The sequence below is a fragment of the Nannobrachium achirus genome, assembly GCF_963921795.1.
Source record: "Nannobrachium achirus genome assembly, chromosome: 5".
Taxonomy (NCBI): domain Eukaryota; kingdom Metazoa; phylum Chordata; class Actinopteri; order Myctophiformes; family Myctophidae; genus Nannobrachium; species Nannobrachium achirus.
In genome coordinates this window covers 59,646,362-59,664,889 of record NC_137814.1, presented here as the reverse complement: position 1 = coordinate 59,664,889, position 18,528 = coordinate 59,646,362, and the positions used below count along the sequence as shown (strand labels likewise).

At 42.3% G+C, this 18,528-nt stretch overlaps 1 protein-coding gene across 1 annotated transcript; it reads left to right on the top strand.

Moving 5' to 3' along the window:
* Nucleotides 1-501: 501 nt before the first annotated feature.
* LOC308285523 (uncharacterized protein) lies at nt 502-16,885 on the top strand. Its single transcript, XM_080726305.1, has 7 exons — nt 502-700; nt 5,011-5,284; nt 5,792-5,892; nt 11,200-11,290; nt 11,497-11,862; nt 13,983-14,467; nt 15,363-16,885. Exons 1-7 carry the CDS (start codon nt 653-655, stop codon nt 15,501-15,503), a joined length of 1,506 nt encoding a protein of 501 aa, XP_080582431.1. The 5' UTR covers nt 502-652; the 3' UTR covers nt 15,504-16,885.
* The last annotated feature ends 1,643 nt before the right edge of the window (nt 16,886-18,528 follow it).

The window sequence follows — 18,528 nt, the reverse complement described above, 5'->3', positions numbered from 1 at the left end:
AACATAGGCCTAGGCCTACTACGTATTTTCAGAAAACTGTTATAAGACATAAAATAATCTGCCTATATCAGTGGTTCTCAAACTTAATTTGTCATGTCAAGGACCCCCAAAATGATTTAGGCCTATATTTGGTCCACGGATCCCCATCCCAAAATACTTTGTTCCAGCCTCCAAAAAAGCCTCTTTTTAACTCAAGATTTGAGTTAAAAATGTTAAATGTGCATTTGGGTCTTCGTGCCTTAAGCTAGATGCAGAATAGATACACACGCGAGGGCACCGGATGCTATGTTGGAATCCGTAGGAGACGCTTGCGGGAGGAGCGCTTGTTTTGCCTCCGCTCCAGCCAATCACAAGCCGCGGATTTTAATGTATTTACCGCCGTGTCCTACGGACTCTATTTTTGCAAAAACGGAAACGCTGTGGTGACGTTTCCTCTATGGTTTCCTCCAACACTTCCGGGTTGGTCCTGCAGTGTTTACAGAACGGTACCGGGGGAAAGAAGACAGATGTTACTGCTATCTCCATAATAACACTGACTTTTAAAGCCGTCTGGAAGCCTTTATAAATAAACAGAGGTGTTCTTCTGAAGAGGATAGAGTCTGCTAGTGTGTCTATATACACGCAGGACACGCACGAACGCACACACACAACAATGTCCGGGGCCGTCGCGTTCCACACGCAGCTCGCCTCCATCATGGAGGTAAGGCCTGTTGGGATTATTATTATTTACCTTATTATTATTAATTAGGCAGACCTATAACTGCTAACTATCACCTGATTGCATTAAATGCAAATATGCATTACATTACATGCGGGACGATTTGGAAGAATGGACAAAAGGGGTGTGTGTGTGTGTGTGTGTGTGTGTGTGTGTGTGTGTGCGTGTGTGTGAACAATGAATTGAGTACAAATGACCCCAATGTAAACAAGCCATAGTGCTTTCATGGGTTTAAACCTCTTGGTAGACTTTGTATTTGAACTGTAGGCTTAGTGTATTTCAGCTAATCAAGTATTAATTCAGTCAATCAATCAATCAGCAGCTAATCACTGTGGTGGCTCCTCAGTGTTAAATGGCATTTATTTATTCCCCCCAAAATGTAAACAAAGAGTTTGGAGAAAATGGTCCTCTGAAATAATTTGAACATGCATGTTACATCATTATGCAGGGTTGTCAACATTGGACAGTCAGAATCCAGGAGATTATTTTTTTGGGGGGTGCGCGGAACTCCCCTACCGGGGTCTGGGGGTCCTCTCCCCAAAACCTCTTAACAGATATATATATTTTCCTGGGTTCTGTTGAATTTTGTGCATGTTTGATACTTTTATCAGGCTTGCTTTACTAGCACTGGTACAATTTCAGCCTTAAAATGCCAAATGTAGGTGAATAATAATGATCTTTCTTGCATGCATTGCCCCCAACCCTAAAGCGGGGGGTCTGGGGGTCCTCCCCCCGAAAAAATGTAACATAAGCCCCGTTTTCACTGAGTCAAACTTCTGGAAGTTTTTTCCAAAATGACGGCAATTTTGAAATTCACGCCATGTGAAAACGGCCACTTATTTTGTCTTCCGTGAGTTTTGGTGTCCCAAACGTGACGGGAAAATACCTAGTAATTTTTGCCTAAAGTCCCGGCAGAATAGAAATATCCCCACAGTGAAAACGGCATACCGTGATTTTTACTTTTTTCGGACAAGCAGGTGCACGCAAGGAGCCAATATTAACAGTTAAAGCATTGTAATTGGGATTGAAAGCTTCAGAATCCATATTGCATTCGAATGTTATGTAAGCCAGCCAAACACAGAAGACAGACGTCGAGAAATGCAAGCTTAATGCTAGATCAATGCATGGTTCAAAATTATTCTATAGCCTATTTGTAATTAAGCTGTGTGGGTTTTGATACAAGTCCGCTCTGGAGACAGGAGCGCGATGCGCTCGTAATGTGATAAAAGCTGGAATCTTTACCAACTTTTTTTACGGTGCTATAGCCTATTTTTTGTCTGAGTGAGACACAATGCGCTCATTTGGCCTATGCTGTGATGAAAGTTGGAAGCTACCAACTCAAAGAGCGGCATCATTAGTTAATAGTTTCTCGTCGTAAAGTGTTTTACTGAGCAGCGAGCGAGTGGATGACCAGCATCCATCGGTGACGCGTGAAGAAATAAAAAACAAGCCCACAATCCCACATGTGCAACACGTTGCATAAGCGATCCTTTCTGAACCTTATGTGACACACATAAGGTTCACATGTGTTGTTTCATGAAGAATATTTCTTGTAACTTGTTAAATCCATTGGTGAGAGAGAAAAGGAGAGACGAACAGACGTGACTCGCTGCTGCTTTAGCAAGCGACCAAGCGTCCAGACGCAGACGGTGTGGTAAGCACTGGTTGCCATGTTTGCTAATTATAAGCGACTATGGTCTTGATTTCCGTAAAGTTGCTTGTATGTATTGATCGTTTCTGTCTGCTTTTTATTTGTTGTGATCTTTTAGATCGGTAATTGTCAAGTAGCTGATGTGGCGATGCTTATAGTTTTAAATTGCTTTTGTGGCCTAGATAATATCACTTTTTGGGGCTTATTTTCGTACACCTGGTTGCTTATTTCTCTCGCAAAGTCTGGCAACACGGATTTTCATTCCGTGATGGTTTAGTAGTGAAAACGATGTATTTTATGGCGATGCCAGCATTTTTGCTCATGTGAAAACACCCAAAAAACAAAACTCCCGGCAAGTTGAAAATGATTATGCTAATTATTTTGCAGGAAAAATTCCGGAACTGTAGTGAAAACATGCCTATAGTAGATGTAATTTCCTGTGTTCTGGTGAATTTTGTGCATGTTTTATACGCATGTATTGATGACTGAACCAAAGGACATCTTTAATGATGACTTCTAATTTTTAAGTCATAACTTAAGTGATTATGTGTCTGATCTTTCTTGCATTCATTGCCCCACCCCTAAAGCGGGGGGTCTGGGGGTCCTCCCCCAGAAAAAAATGTATATAGTAGATGCAATTTCCTGTGTTTTGGTGAATTTTGGGAGTTTGATACCAAATCCAGGAGAAATCCAGGAGATTTGCCAATCCAGGAGACTCCCAGGAGAGGGGTTCAAAATCCAGGAGACTCCTGGGAAATCCAGGAGAGTTGACAAGCCTGTCATTATGAGAGACCTGCATTGACAATGACATTTGAACTTCTTGTCAAATCATGTGTGTTTTACTTTATTACAGAGCATTTTCCAAATTATTTTGTTTGTTTCTATTTTGGATAAACAGAAATCTGTGATTTCTTGAGATTAGGAGTTGTGTCACACGAACATTTCCGTCGTGAGATTGTATTGTTGCTTTTAATCGAGTGGTTCTGGCTCAGGGCACCCCGACCCCGTAAACAACTTTCTCATCCATGCCACCCCTGTATTATATTGTTTCTTTATGTGTATTGACTGAGGTGAATGTATCAGCTCGTAGGATAGTAGGATTTAAGACGTATAAGTGATGTGTCAGTTATCTCCAGATTTGGGCACTGTTTCATCCGTTTAGGGACATATTTGGTGTTCCATATTGTCAGTCAGTGATGTCAGTCATCTCCAAATGTGGTCACTGTTCAATATCAGTGATGTCAGTCATCTCCAAATCATGTGGGCATTGTTCCATTGTTAACATGGTGGCGACTCTGTTTCAGTGATGTCAGCATGCAGACAGACAACAGACTTAATAATTCGATGTCATATTATGGTATGTCGTAAATATTTCCCCCAAGATACCGTAAGTCACAAGGAACATTTTGGAGAATGTCTGTTTCCGTTATAGGACAGATTGAAACATGAGACTGACCCAATATGTCTATATATGGGCATTCCCAGATATGTGCTTAATATTGATGACAGGGATGATCAGGGATCTCCGTATATGGGCATAAAAGGGACAAGGACGGCCATGTATGGAGTGTGACATGAGGCTGAGGTTTTGATACTCACTGCTCCCTACGGTCGCAATCGTCTGCCTAGCTGGTCGAGTATGACATAACATTGATGTCAGACTCAGAGCGTGACAGTCAATGTGATGTCAGAACAGGTCAGCTATAGACATTACGGACGGACGGACTGGCGGACAGGAGCTGCCAGTTTTCATAGTAAACTGTCACGTTGTTAGATCTGCTATTTTTCGCAAATAGAGATTTGGTGTAGCCTCAAAAAGAACGCACCAAGTACAGTGCAACTCATGTCCGTTTTACAAAGTCATGTCCGTTTTACACCCTGCGTGCCACAGCACCCACTTTGAAAAACCCTGTTTTAATCCAGGGGTCTTCCATGTTTTCAGGCCAAGGACCCTTTAGTTGAGAGGGAGATGAAGCAGGGACCCCCACAACCCAGATTCCATATACAGTATTTTCCGGACTATAAGGCGCACCAGACTATAAGGCGCACTGTCAATGAATGGTCTATTTTCGAACTGTTTTCATAAATAAGGCGCACCGGACTATAAGGCGCACATAATAGACGCTATGCATCCAACAGATGGAGCTGTGCTAAAGGGAATGTCAATGTCAATGAATGATCCATATATAAGGCGCACTGGACTATAAGGCGCACTGTAGTTTTTTGAGAAAATTAAAGGCTTTTAAGTGCGCCATATAGTCCGGAAAATACGGGTAGTTTCATTTTTTGACAGCACGATCATCAGTGTATTTTGGATTCATGTCAATTTAACCATTTAACCACTTGAACCGTCAATACTTAATAAACTTGACCTTTCACTCTGTACTTAGTCTGCTCTTTTCCCCCCCTACACCAAAGCTAGCTCTTTGCCAAAAATAGCAGATCTTCAAAAATAGCAGATCTACAAGCCCACAACGCCTCGCGGTGTGCGGCGCTGTGGGCTTGTAGATCTGCTATTTTTGGCAAAAGTTCTCAGAATATAGACGCTATAGGGTTCAAATGATTAATATAAAAAAAAGGAGAAAAACGAGTTGGAGACCCTTGGGTTAATCCATGCCCCCCTGGTGGCCATACGTTGCAGGTGCTGGCCAACGCGGCGGTGGCAGAGATCTGCGAGCTGGTGGACAGCGGCTACGCCGTGCTGCACGTGGAGATCTCCCGCGGCCAGAAGGAGAACGAGGCGCTGCGGCGGAAGCTGCGCCTCATGGAGCTGAAGGTGGCGCGGGCCTCCGCCCTGCGCCAGGCCCACGGCCACCACCACCACCACCACGGCAGCGGGGGCTTCGCCAGCGGCCGCGCTTCTGCCAGAGCCTCCTCCCACCTGGCCGCCGCCGGGGAGCTGAGGAGGACGCACGGTACGGTAGGGCAGGGGTTCCCAAACTGTGGATCGAGACCCACAGTGGGGTCTCCAAGTTATTTTGGGGGGTCCCAAGATGATTAACCTAATTTGCAACTTTGTTTTCTCACTCAAGAGTAAACAAACCAACATAACGTTTAAGTGTATAGAGGGTGTCTGAACATTTCTAAAGTGACAATTTAAGGACTTTTTAATACCTCTAAAAATGACAAATTCAACATTTGTCAAACTGTCAAATATAGAGGCAGAAATTGTGAAAATAGCAGATCTACATGCTCGCATGTAGATCTGCTTGTTTCACAATAGAACCATGTTATACAAAATGTAATGCACTGGAGGCGTTGTGAGCTTGTAGTTCACAATATTTATCTGTGGAACTGAGTCAAACAAAATGTAATGCCTCAACTCTGATGGGAAAATCACAGCCCTGTGTATCTGGAAATGTATTATTACAGTGTGATCAGTGTGCTATTATTTAGTGTTGTGTGTTCTGAATGAATTTCAGGTGAGGTGCCCTTGCCCAGGGTGACTGCCCTCGTGCCCACCTCCAGGTGTGAGGTTGTGGGGTCCACTGTTGTTGTGGTGGAAGATGTGGCTCCAAGAAAGGTCTGTGCTCACTACTTGAACCCTCTACCTAGCTTCATTATTCCTTCTATGAACAGGTTTTGGTCAATGAGACGAGTGCATGGCAGTAGAAAGACTTGTGTCTTCTCTGTTCATTTTATGACGTTCACACAGTCACTAAATGTATATTATACTTTGTCGTAGGACAGGGCCGTGCGCGGAAAATAGCAGTTGCGTTGGTAAGCTATTTTCAAAACACGGCCCGCTACACTGCGAAGTATAACTCCAGCTGGGGATCGAAGCTTATATATAAGTGTTATACTTATAACCTAACTTGTGACACTTTTGGCAAACTTGGTGTCTATTTTGTTTTTGAGCATTTGACGCACATTGCAATGCTCAGATTTATGATTAGATCTATCTAGAGCACTCTAATTAGCTTATTATCAATATGACCACTATCCCACATAACCTATTAAACATACATTTTCACCCAGATTGACTGCAGAGAAGTAGGAACAACCTAAAAAGTTTAACCTATGTATCTCACACATATGGCTTTATTGAAACAACATAATAATGGAGTAAAACACATTGCTCTTGATACTGTAGGCAGTAGAGTTTTTATATGAAAGATATAAACACAAATTGTAATGCTTTATACCAGTGTTTCTCAACCTTTTTTCTGCATGGGCACCCTTTTCATGTCCCAAGAATCCATGGGCACACCAACATAATGGGGGTGTAAATATTGTCACTGTCGGGAAGAAATCTCCAAGTTTCAAATTTGTATGTTTCTTTGCAAAGTAAAGCCCTGCTTCATCATACAAGGCTGTCGCACAACAGTAGTGAAAACAGCAGATCTGGTGCGAGGCGTTGTGTGCTTGTAGATCGGCTGTTTTCACTGGTTTAAATCATTTTTAAAATGATAAATACAATACTGGCTTTCAAGCAGTTTCAAGGGGCACACTTGACCCTTCTCAGGGGCACACCAAAGGTCCCTAGGCACAGTGGTTGAGAAACACTGTTCTATACTGCACAAAAACAAAAATTAAGTCTAGGTGGTATATTTACGTGCATAATTTACACGTCTGGGTTTTTTTCTGGTGGGTAGGGATGTTCTGTGTTGTCGTCTGAAACCTTGTTGGTGCAGGCAACTTCACATCCACTTAATGAGGACTCTGCTTTACAACACTTGCAGCGCCCACTACGTGGTGGCTTCTTGCAGCCGCAACGGGAGGAGAATGGCACATGCTGTAGTAGCACCTGAAAGATGGGCTCAAGTCTTTTTTTTTGTGGAAAAATTAAGCTTTTTCTGCCCTCGGTGTATGGGTGTTGCCATCATTGTATTAATGGAACCCAGGGAATGCTATTGGCTGCCAACGGTCACCTGCAACCGCAGGGATACTTGGATACATTGTCTTGAGCTTGCCGAAAATAAAGCACACAAAGAAGAAGCATTGGATCAGAATCATCACAAGATAGCCACACCCCTCCTATAGCACACCCTGCTTTAACATCAATTATAAAATTAATAGGAATATATTTTCACAAAATGCATATCATGGTGATTGAAACGAGACTTTAAACTAGCGACAGGAACCATACATTATTTATGGCAATTTTTAAGGCAAGAAAATCAAAGTTGCTTTTTAGCACCCCAAATCATAACTGACTTCGGAAACTTCCCACTGGACTTCAAGCAACTCTCACTTCAGAAGGTTGACATTTCTCTATTATAAATCCTTGTTTTGAATGGTCTCATGTAATATTGTAATATTTTGAAATATGGATTTTTGATATTCATGAGCTGTATGCCGTAAAAAAATCTAAATTTGAAGAAAAAAAAAGTTAGAATAATTCACTGAATGTGCTTGTGCAATGTATCTAGAATATATGAAAGTTTCAAGAAATATATTAATGTGTCAAGAATATTTACTTTTACAAAATATTCAAATTTTCTGAGATTGATCTGTATGTTGTAATTTTAGCTCATTGTAACTACTTGATATACTGTTGTATAATTTAATCTACAGTAATGCATCATATCATATGTATAGCATTGCTGTCCTGTCAAAATCATGCATGAAAAGAAACACTTAATCCTTCAGTTTATCACAATAGCCTACTATATATACATAGTTACAGTCCATCACTGCTGTTTTTTGTAAAGGGTGTGTGTGTGCGCGCGCATGTGTGTGTGAGTGAGAGAAATGTTTTTTTTTTTTTTCTTTGTGTGTGTTTTTGAACCAGTGGGTTTAATAAAGTGTCTTCTCCTTCTGATGTTAGTTGAGCCACCATGTAATGATTGACTGTCTTTCTATTTTGATACGTTTGTGTCTGCAGCATATCACCCATTCCCAAGCCAACGTGGCTGCAGCTCCACCATTGTCTCCACCCCATGATCCCAGCGTGACTACACCTCCACCCGTGCCTCCACCTCATGATCCCAACGTGGCTCCTGCTCCACCCGTGCCTCCGACCGACGCTCGTGTTAGAAAGAAGCAGTTGGTCACGTGTGACCTTTGTGGACTTTCCCTTAACAGACGCAACTTAAGGGCACACCTGACAAGGAGGCACCCTGACAACACGATGGAATCTCCACCCATGTCTCCACCCCGTGCTCCCACCGCGGCTTCAGCTCCACCCGTGCCTCGTGTGCAAAAGAAGAAGAAGCAGCCTGTGGAGTGTGACCTCTGTGGACTTTGTCTTGATAGACGCAACTTAAGGGCACACCTAACAAGGAGGCACCCATTCAACGCAAAGGAATCTCCACCCACGTCTCTCACCGTGGCTGCTCCTCCACTCGTGCCTCCGACCCATGCTCGTGTGCGAAAGAAGCTGAAGCAGAAGGTCAAGGTCATGTGTGACCACTGTGGGCTTTCTCTTGACAGACGCAACTTAAGGACACACCTGAGAAGGAAGCACCCTGACGTTAACACGAAGGAATCTCCACCCATGTCCCCACCCCTGTGGGAATAGTATAAAGCAGGGGTCTTCAACGCTTTCAGGCCAAGGACCCCTTCGTTGAGAGAGCGATGAAGCAGGGACCCCCACAACCTTCATAGAGATTCCATAGTTTTGTTGTTTGACAGCACAATCATCAGTGTATTTTGGATTCATGTCAATTTGTGTTTTCAGATATTTAACAACTTGAACTGTCAATACTTAATAAACTTAACCTTTCACTCTGTACTTAGTCTGCTCTTTTCCCCCTCTACATCAAACCTCTTGGCCGAAAATAGGCGATCTACAAGCTCACAACGCCTCGCGCTGCGAGTCGTTGTGAGCTTGTAGATCGGCTATTTTTGGCTAAATCTAGATTAGAATATGGACAAATGGTTAATCTAAAAAAGAAGAAAAAAGTTTCTATCACTCAAAGATTTGGTGGACCCCCTGTAGTAACTCTGAGGACCCCCTAGGGGTCCTGGACCCCCTGTTGAAGACCCTTGGTATAAAGTGTTGTGTTGGCAAGATGTCAGGTGGCTTGATTGATTTATAGTAACATTAACGCACTGCGGTAAAAAAATAACACACAATCACCAATTACAAGAGTTCTTGCCAGACTAGAAATATATTGTTCACAAGATACAGAAACACTGTCTCTGGGTAGTTCATAAGTCTTTACACAATGTATTAATGTACAAATGTTTACAATACAAAATGTTTACCCACAATGTTCACCCACTCTTTTATACTTAACCCATTTAGGCCTAGAATTATTGACTGCTTTAACCAGTGAAAAATAGCAGATATACAAGCTCACAGCGCGGCACCGAGTGCCGCGCTGCGAGCTTGTAGATCTGCTATTTTTGAAAAAGTCGTGAAAATGTGTGCAAATCTTTGAATATATGTATTTTCAAAGCGAATGTTTGTAACTCAAATTTTGCTTCTGGGTGGTCCCTGGAACTAGATATTTTGAGATGGGGGTCTGTGGCCAAATAAATATCATTTTGGGGTCCTTCACATGAAAAGGTTTGAGAACCACTGACAGTAGTCTCTCAAGAACAGACTAACTGAGCTCCAGTTAAGTGAAAAGGACCTTTTCTTTGATGATGGCTGGCCAGATTGCTGACATAGAAACACGGGTTTTTCAAAAAACCTTAGAAGGATTCAAAAGACACTTATAGAATTGGGTCAAAATTCAAATTTTCACTTTTTTTCAAAAATAGCAGATCTACAAGCTCGCAGCGTGGCACTCGGTTCCGCGCTGTGAGCTTGTATATCTGCTATTTTCCAATAGTTAAAGCATAAAATAATGAAACACAAAATGTGTACCCGTTTTAAATGGGTTAAAGTGAACTTGAAGTTGAGGCATTTGTCTTGATTAAATTTGGAGATGCCAAAAACATTGATTGGTTGGGTAGTTTATTAACAGTTTGCATACAAAAAGTACATGGCAGTACATTACTAGCCTGGCGGGCCATCCCTCATACTGCGTCCACTCATTCCTCCTTCCAACAGTATGATATATTGTGGGAAGGAACGAGAATGCACAGTATGAGGCTGGCTGGCCGGGCTGGTACATTTCAGAATATAGGTTTAGTCATTAAGCAAGCTTATTTATGAGACACTTCCTTTGAGCTCAATTCATGGATACAATTTAATTGGGTACAGCAATAATGTGTAAAGAATGATAGATTGTATCGTTTACAAACTAAGATAAAACAAATATTTACAGATATTTGCAAAAACACGGAGGGGGAGGATTTTTTTATTTGTGTTAGGGTTAGGCTAACTAGATTGTCTAGGCTAACTAGATAGATGAAATCATAAATCTGAGCATTACAATGTGTGTCAAATGGTCAAAAACGAAATAGACACCAAGTTTGCAAAAAAGTGTTACAAGTTAGGTTATAATACTAAGTACTAAGTATTCCAACATGTTTGCAATGGTCAATAAACTTGAAATAGAGGCCAAATTTTAATTTGTAGCTCATATGATTCAAAAGATAAGGCCAAAACCCTTTATAGGTGGTGGCCATATTGGATACCCCGAATGTCGCCGGCTTGGGCGCCCTAGCTAAATCATTAGAGCATGCCCTGGGCTACATCTGGGCAAAACGTGGCACTTTTAGACTGATTAGCACGAAATTGCCATTTTATCTACATAAGGCCCCGGACTAAGTCAAAGATGGATATATCCAGAACCAGAAGGCCTGCTTATTCTTTACAATATTTTATATTTCAAGTTGTCTGTCTCTCTCTGTGTGTGTGTGTGTGTGTGTGTGTGTGTGTGTGTGTGTGTGTGTGTGTGTGTGTGTGTGTGTGTGTGTGTGTGTGTGTGTGTGTGTGTGTGTGTGTGTGTGTGTGTGTGTGTGTGTGTGTGTGTGTGTGTGTGTGTGTCAGTCTACAGCAGGTGAGCTGGTGAAGGTTAAGACTCCGGTCATTAAGGTGGAGAAGGCTGATGAACAGGTCTGGACCGACACCAAGCAAGACAGTACGTTTCTTACACAATTCAATTCAAAGGGCTTTATTGGCATGAGAGAACATACATTTACATTGCCAAAGCAGAAGCCAAGGGGAGACCTTGAAATGTGAAAGTTTGAGAAATACTGATATAAACTGTACATAACTCTGACTACTTTTAATGTTGACTCCAGACATCAGTGCAACATTTTCTTTTCTTTTCCCCCCGTTCCTCAGAAGACTTCCACCGCGCCACCGCAGACGGGCGTCTGGGGGGCGACCCCGAAGCCCCGCCCCCAGTGACCACCAAACAGGAAGTGACAGAAGATCATGAGGATGGCGCCGGCGGCGGCAGGGCGTGTTTGTGGGGGAGCGGCACCAGCCCCACCCCCCCGCAGCCTCTGGGTAAAAACCTCAACCACTCCATCAGCAGCTGCGGCGGCAGCGGGGCCGTTCCAGCGCTGGCCGAACCCTCCGACTTCGACTGCATGATGTACGAAGCTCCTCCCATCGCCCGGAACGCCCAGAACCCCTCGGCGGCGGACGACCCCGGCTGCTCCTACTCCATCAATGCCGCCGGCGTTCCCTCTGCCTCCGACCAAGGTTGTTGTAGTTTTAAATGTCTCTGTAGTTTATTTTTTCCCCCCGTTTTGATTTGGCTTTGCTAGTTTAGTTAGTTTTTTAGAAGTTTTTTTTTTTTAAATGTTTTTTATCCCACGTTTTTTGCAACCCATTTTTCTCACCCGGTTTGATTGATTGATTGAAGACTTTATTAGAAGTTTGCATAGGAAAAGGTACAGTTTCATGACGGTACAGTTCACTGGTTCAAGGTCTACTAAAAGGAGATCCATGAAAAGACTGAGCTTATTTCCACAGGAAACCATTAAAGTATCTCATATAACATTGAATGACAGACGAATAGAACACAGTACTATGCAGTAGATATGTAAAGGAACAAAAATGATAGAACCTACCTAACCTGTAGTCCTGGTTTCCGCTCTCCCCCTGCCGCGCCAGGGGACATTGGGGAGCACCCGGCTGGCTAGGGGGAGGTAGTATAGAAACCTGGACTACTGCATGTTTTTGTGTGAGGGCCTAGTTTTTTAGAAGTTAGTCTTAGTTTAGTTTGTTTTAGTGTTAGTTTCAGCGTTTCATTGTTTCATGACACACGACATTTTCCCCAAAATAATTAAGAAAATAGCAGATCTACAAGCTTACTATGCTGTGCTTCGCGACGTGTTCTAGGCTCATAGATCTGCTCTTTTCACTACCTTATTTTGGAAGGAAAATAGTGGATATTCACAAAGACTAAAATTAAGGACTTGATTATAGTTAGTCTTGGTTAGTTTGCAGACTTTGCACCGTGGTCATCCTTATCACATTCCTGGACGTTTGTGGCATCACAAGTGTTAAAAGAAAATGATCAACACAGTGTTTAAAACCACAGGGCAGGAAGAGGTGGTCATAACATTGAAATCTCCCCCCTCTAGTCATAGTTATTTTGTTGCCAGACCCAGGGGGTCGGCCTACATAAGGCTTTGTCGGTCGGTCTGTCGGTCGGTCCCTCTTTTCCTCAGTGTGCCTGTCCCTTTTTTTCTCAGTGTGCCTGCTCATCTGCCCCTCCCTTCCCTTGCTGGGCTGATTGCCTTGAGTGCCGTCACCTGTACAGGACCAGCTGAGTTGAGTTGGCTGACGAGCTGCTGACACTATAAATTCCTCAGCCCATCTACAAGCTCACAAACATTTCCAGCTGCTCAGCCTATACAATCCTGTGTGTTCATGTGTTAGTTCAGTGCCATACTAGTGAAAACAGCCGATCTACAAGCTCACTACGCTTTGTTGCTGAGACTATAAAATCCTGTGTGTTCATGTGTTAGTTCAGTGCCATACTAGTTTTCATTGCGGGTCTGGCACGACCAGGTGACCTGGTCTAGTTTGTTTAAAGGAGCTAGTCTACTTTTGTCTTGAAAAAGGGATGCTAAAATAAAAATAATGTTTCGATTTTATAAAAAAATAAGCTTCATATATGTGTTTCTATTCAAAAATGACCACAAAAACGTAAAATAATGATAAAATAATCATTTTGGCCATTGTCAGGCTGACACTTTGTTTACATCCTAGTCTAACACTATCAAAGAATAGACTAGAACAGTGGTTCTCAAACTGTGGTACGTGTACCACTGGTGGTACATGGGCCCCCCTCTGGTGGTACTCAGGAGTTTCCCAAAAATAAGAAAAAAAGTCATAAGTTGAGTGAAATATGTATATTATACTACAGGTAGTTCTTCTGACAAGCAATTGGTTGAAATAAGCTGAATTGAGCATGTCAGCACACCTAGACGTTATTAGGATTTGAGAATTGGTCACATTAGAAATATCATCCGTTTAGTCAATCATCCGAGAAGTTCACAAATGTAGTAGCTAAATCTGGCCGATGTCCTGGTCATCAAATTATTGGCTTAGGGATGCAACAAAAACAAGGAATAAATTGGCCTCCTGTGTTAATTGTGCATAGCTGAACAGGATGGGATAGGTCTACGAACCTGTATTTTAACATCAGTTGTTATGGTGGTACTTGGAGAAAGAGATATTTTCTGAGGCGGTACTTGGTGTAAAAAGGTTGAGAACCACTGGACTAGAATGTAAACAAAGTGTCAGCCTGACAAAAAGTCGACTATAGCTCCTTTAAGTTAACTATATTAACCCTGCCTTTCCGAACACAGGGACCGGCTTCCCGTACGTCCTCGGCGAGGTGACCCGCGGCGTGGCCGAGCGCCCCCAGGGGAACGGGACGCAGTCGTCGTCGGAACCTCAGTCTCGGAAAGACCTGCCGACCGTGGTGTCCAACCCCTTCGTACTGCGAGGCGGCGGGGAGGACTGGGCCTCGCCGCCCCAGGACGTCGACTTCGCCAACGGCCTGGCGGCGGGCGGCTACGGCCGCGGCGGCGGAGACTCCTCCTCGGACTCGGCGGGCGGCGGCAACAGGACGTTCGTCTGCAGCTTCTGCGGGAAGACGCTGGCGTGCCTGAAGAACCTCCGGACGCACATGCGCGTGCACACCGGGGAGAAGCCCTTTGTCTGCGCGCTGTGCGGCAAGCGCTTCTCCGACTCCAGCAACCTGAAGCGCCACCAGAGCGTTCACACCGGCGAGAAGCGCTACGGCTGCCTGCACTGCGGCAAGCGCTTCGCGCAGTCGGGCTCGCTCAAGGTAAATTAAATCCCTATCATGTAATACAGACCGATATGGGAACTCCTTCATCCCAAGGGCCATTAACCCATTTAGGCCTGAACACATTATGACTCAATATTTTATGCTTTACATATAAAAAAATAGCAGATATACAAGCTCACAGCGCGGCTGCGAGCTTGTAGATCTGCTATTTTTTTTAAATCGTGAAAATTAGAATTTTGACCCGATCCTATAATTGTCTTTTGAATCCTTCTAAGATTTTTGGAAAAACTGTCAGCAATCTGGCCAGCCATCGTCAAAGAAAAGGTCCTTTTCACTTAACTGGAGCTCAGTTAGTCTGTTCTTGAGAGACTACTATGTCAGTGGTGCTCAAACCTTTTCATGTGAAGGACCCCCAAAATGATATTTATTTGGCCACGGACCCCCATCTCAAAATATCTAGTTCCAGGGACCACCCAGAAGCAAAATTTGAGTTACAAACGTTCGCTTTGAAAAGACATACATTCAAAGATTTGCACATATTTTCACGACTTTTTCAAAAATAGCAGATCTACAAGCTCACAGCGCGGCACTCGGTGCCGCGCTGTGAGCTTGTATATCTGCTATTTTTCACTGGTTAAAGCGTTCAATAATTCTAGGCCTGAATGGGTTAAATCCTTTTTTTTATATAATATATAATATAATATAATATATAATAGTTTTAGTTTTAGCTGTGTCCTTCTTGAACCTTTTGTTTTATTTTTCTCCTTTTAATTATTGACTTCCTATACTTGCATTGTTTTTATATGTTCATCATGCTCTTTTTATTAATAAGTTGTGTGAATGTACTGCATTGGAGCTGTCGAACGAAACGAATTTCCTTCGGGATTAATAACGTACGTCTGTCTGTCTGTCTGTCTGTCTGTCTATCTAGGTGCACATGAGCGTGCACACGGGCTGCAAGCAGTTCAAGTGCCCGCACTGCGGCAAGACCTTCATCTCGGCCAACCACCTGCGGCGGCATGTCAGCTCGCACGAGGGCGACAAGCAGCAGCTTCCAGGGACGTTTCAGTGACGCTAGCCACCGTGTTTGCACGTTTTGATTGAAAAAACGTTCTTCCAGTTCTACGTTTCTGATGTTGTTGTGTTGGCTCGAATATGGGCCCGGAATGCTTTGGCTAGGGTTTGGGAATGGGATCTGGGAAACCTGGAGGATTGTGGTGGACATGTTTGCCAAAAATATTTGCCACGGACTTCCAAAATGAGTGGACAATAATGTTACCGGAAACACAAAAGAGCCCTGAAGAGTTCCATTTGAGAGTGTTCAAATGGAACCAAATGGACCCTACACTCTCACAGTTACAGACATATAAGGGGCCATTTTGTACAAATATAGACAACGTTAAAGGGAACCGTTAAGGAACCGGTTAAGAGGGAATCGTTAACCAGAACCAGAATGGTAAAAAAAATCCTAAACATCCCAACCCTAGCTTTGACCAGATTGAGGGATGGGAATTGACACGAAATTAAAGGTGCTGTTCATGATATTTTTTTTGGTTAAAACAAAGGGTATTTTCTTATGTTGAAGCTCTATGTTACTGTTACTGAACAAACACTCTATACCATTAGGTTACTCAGAATATACTATTTAACTTTTATTTTAACAAAATAAATGGGTGTGCAGCACCTTTTAGAATGTATTGATACTACAGACTGTAGGTTCTATGTGAACTCACAATTCAATACGATTCTCAATTATGGCTTGGATACACCGTTCTCTCTGTTTTTTTCTCAATTATTTTACACATTTCTCAGACAAAAACTAGAAAGTACTGTATTTATTTATTATTTATTATCTTTTCTGTATGAAAGTAAACAATGATTAAAGGTCATGGTTGATGTACTGTATACGCTCAACATCATACCAAAATTGATTTTTAAGATACCGGTATTTAAAACAATACATATAATATATATATATTTTAGCAGCTAATTATTACACTTTTTGTACTTTAGTAATTATTGCAGTAGACTGTTCTGTAACCGTGGTCTCCCTGTCTCTTCACTTTTTTAGTAAACAGAAAATACATTTTTTAAGTCAGGATTTATCCAATCAGAAAGAAAGAACTCATGCAGGATACAGGAACAAGTGAAAATGGAAGTGATCAAACAAAGAAATAGCAGGGGAATTTAATTTAATTGAATATTAATCAGAAACAATATAAACGTGTCACTGGTGCAGCAACAAAAAATGCCCTCCCCACCCGGCTTCCCTCCTGAACACAGACAGTTTTTCACAACCCTTTTCACTTCAAGGACCCCCAGTTCGACATGAATAGGAGGACCCCCATTTAGTATGACATCTTGATTGTTAGATTTAACTTTGAGAGTGTACAAATGGAACCTGAGAGGGTCCTATGGTTCCATTTGTATGCTCTCAGAGTTACAGAACTGCAAAAGTCGATTTGGTTCCTAACTAACAATTATTTAGCCCTAATTTATTTTTCCAATAATGTGATGAGCAGCCTTGGTTCCCTATGGAGACACAAATAGCCTGCTTTGTTCCCAATGGAGACACAAAGAGCCTTATTTGTTACATACATGTATATACAAACAAAGAGTTCCCTCAAACTTTTGACATAGGAATGGGACAAAAACATATTCATGAATTCAAGTCTCGATAGAAGGTTTTGGGGCGTGAACTATCGTTTGAAAAATATTGTGGTGTATGTTTTCGATCATATCGCCAAGGGCTTATTTGAACATGCTCAAATAAATCGCGATGCTAAATTCTCAGCATGTGACAATTTTTCGTACGACACTGTAGAAATGAGAAATGATCCCGGTGTTCAATTCCCATCCCTCTTTACCCATCAGTGGGTAGCTAGAGCACAGGCACTAGGGCTGTCACGATATGACATTTTACATGACGATTAATTGTCACTCAAATAATTGCGATTAACAATTTAATTGTGTATTTGTCGTTAACAATTACATTTCTGTTTGGCTTTTAGGCTTTGAAGTTGCACATGACAGATATGACACATAACTTAAATATACAAAGAAATTACTGACATATTTATCAACTTTCTACTTAAAAAATAACATTGATAGTGGAAATAGCCGATCTACAAGCTCACAACGCGTCGCGATGCGACGCGTTGTGAGCTTGTAGATCGGCTATTTCCACTATTTCTGAAAATGTTTGTCAATGTATGAACATTTTTCAACATTCACGATTATGACAAAATATTTGCGATTATGTCAAATAATGACGATTAGACGATTATGTAATAATTGTGACAGCCCTAACAGGCACCGACTTTGCGTTCACGGTGGGTCTTTGTATGTGTATTGAATATATACCCACCAAATGGAAGATGTAAATATAAGTTATGACACATAACAAAAGGGGTGTAAGTGATATGTTTTGTTATCATAAGCGTTAAATAGCTATGTTCTAATACTTATTACAGAGTTGTGTTTTTCAGTTACTAACAGGGGTATCCATGTTTCACCAGCTCGTCAGTAAACAGAAAATACATTTTCAGGTTGGGTTAACTTTTTTCCCTGCACATTTGCTTGTTTCATCACTTCCTGTATCTGGTATGAGTTCTCTCTCCCGATTGGATCAAATCTGTATCACGACCTGAAAGCGTACGCCATTTGCTGGTCACTGCTGAGCTGAAGAGATAGGGGAGGAGACCTCTCTTACCGAATAAACACACCGCAGCAATGAATTCTATCGGGTTATAGAGTGGCTCAGGGGTTGAGTTGCCGTCTTGGCATCTTAAAACACGAAGGGTTCCCAGTTCGATCCCGGGCTCCCCCCAGTGTTGGTGTCGAAGAGTCCTTGAGCAAGACACTGAACCCCTGGTTGCTCCCGGTGAGCAGGTTGGCGCCTTGCATGGTGTCCTCTGCCATCGGTGTATGAATGAGTGTGAATGTAATGCACAATCTATGTAAAGCGCCTTTATAAATGCACCATTTACCATTTTACCTTTCACAATAGAGCGCTGACATTTGAACAAAAATCTTTTGTTTTAACCAAAACATATCACTTACAACACTTTTTAATTAATTTCCTAAAGGTACAGCTT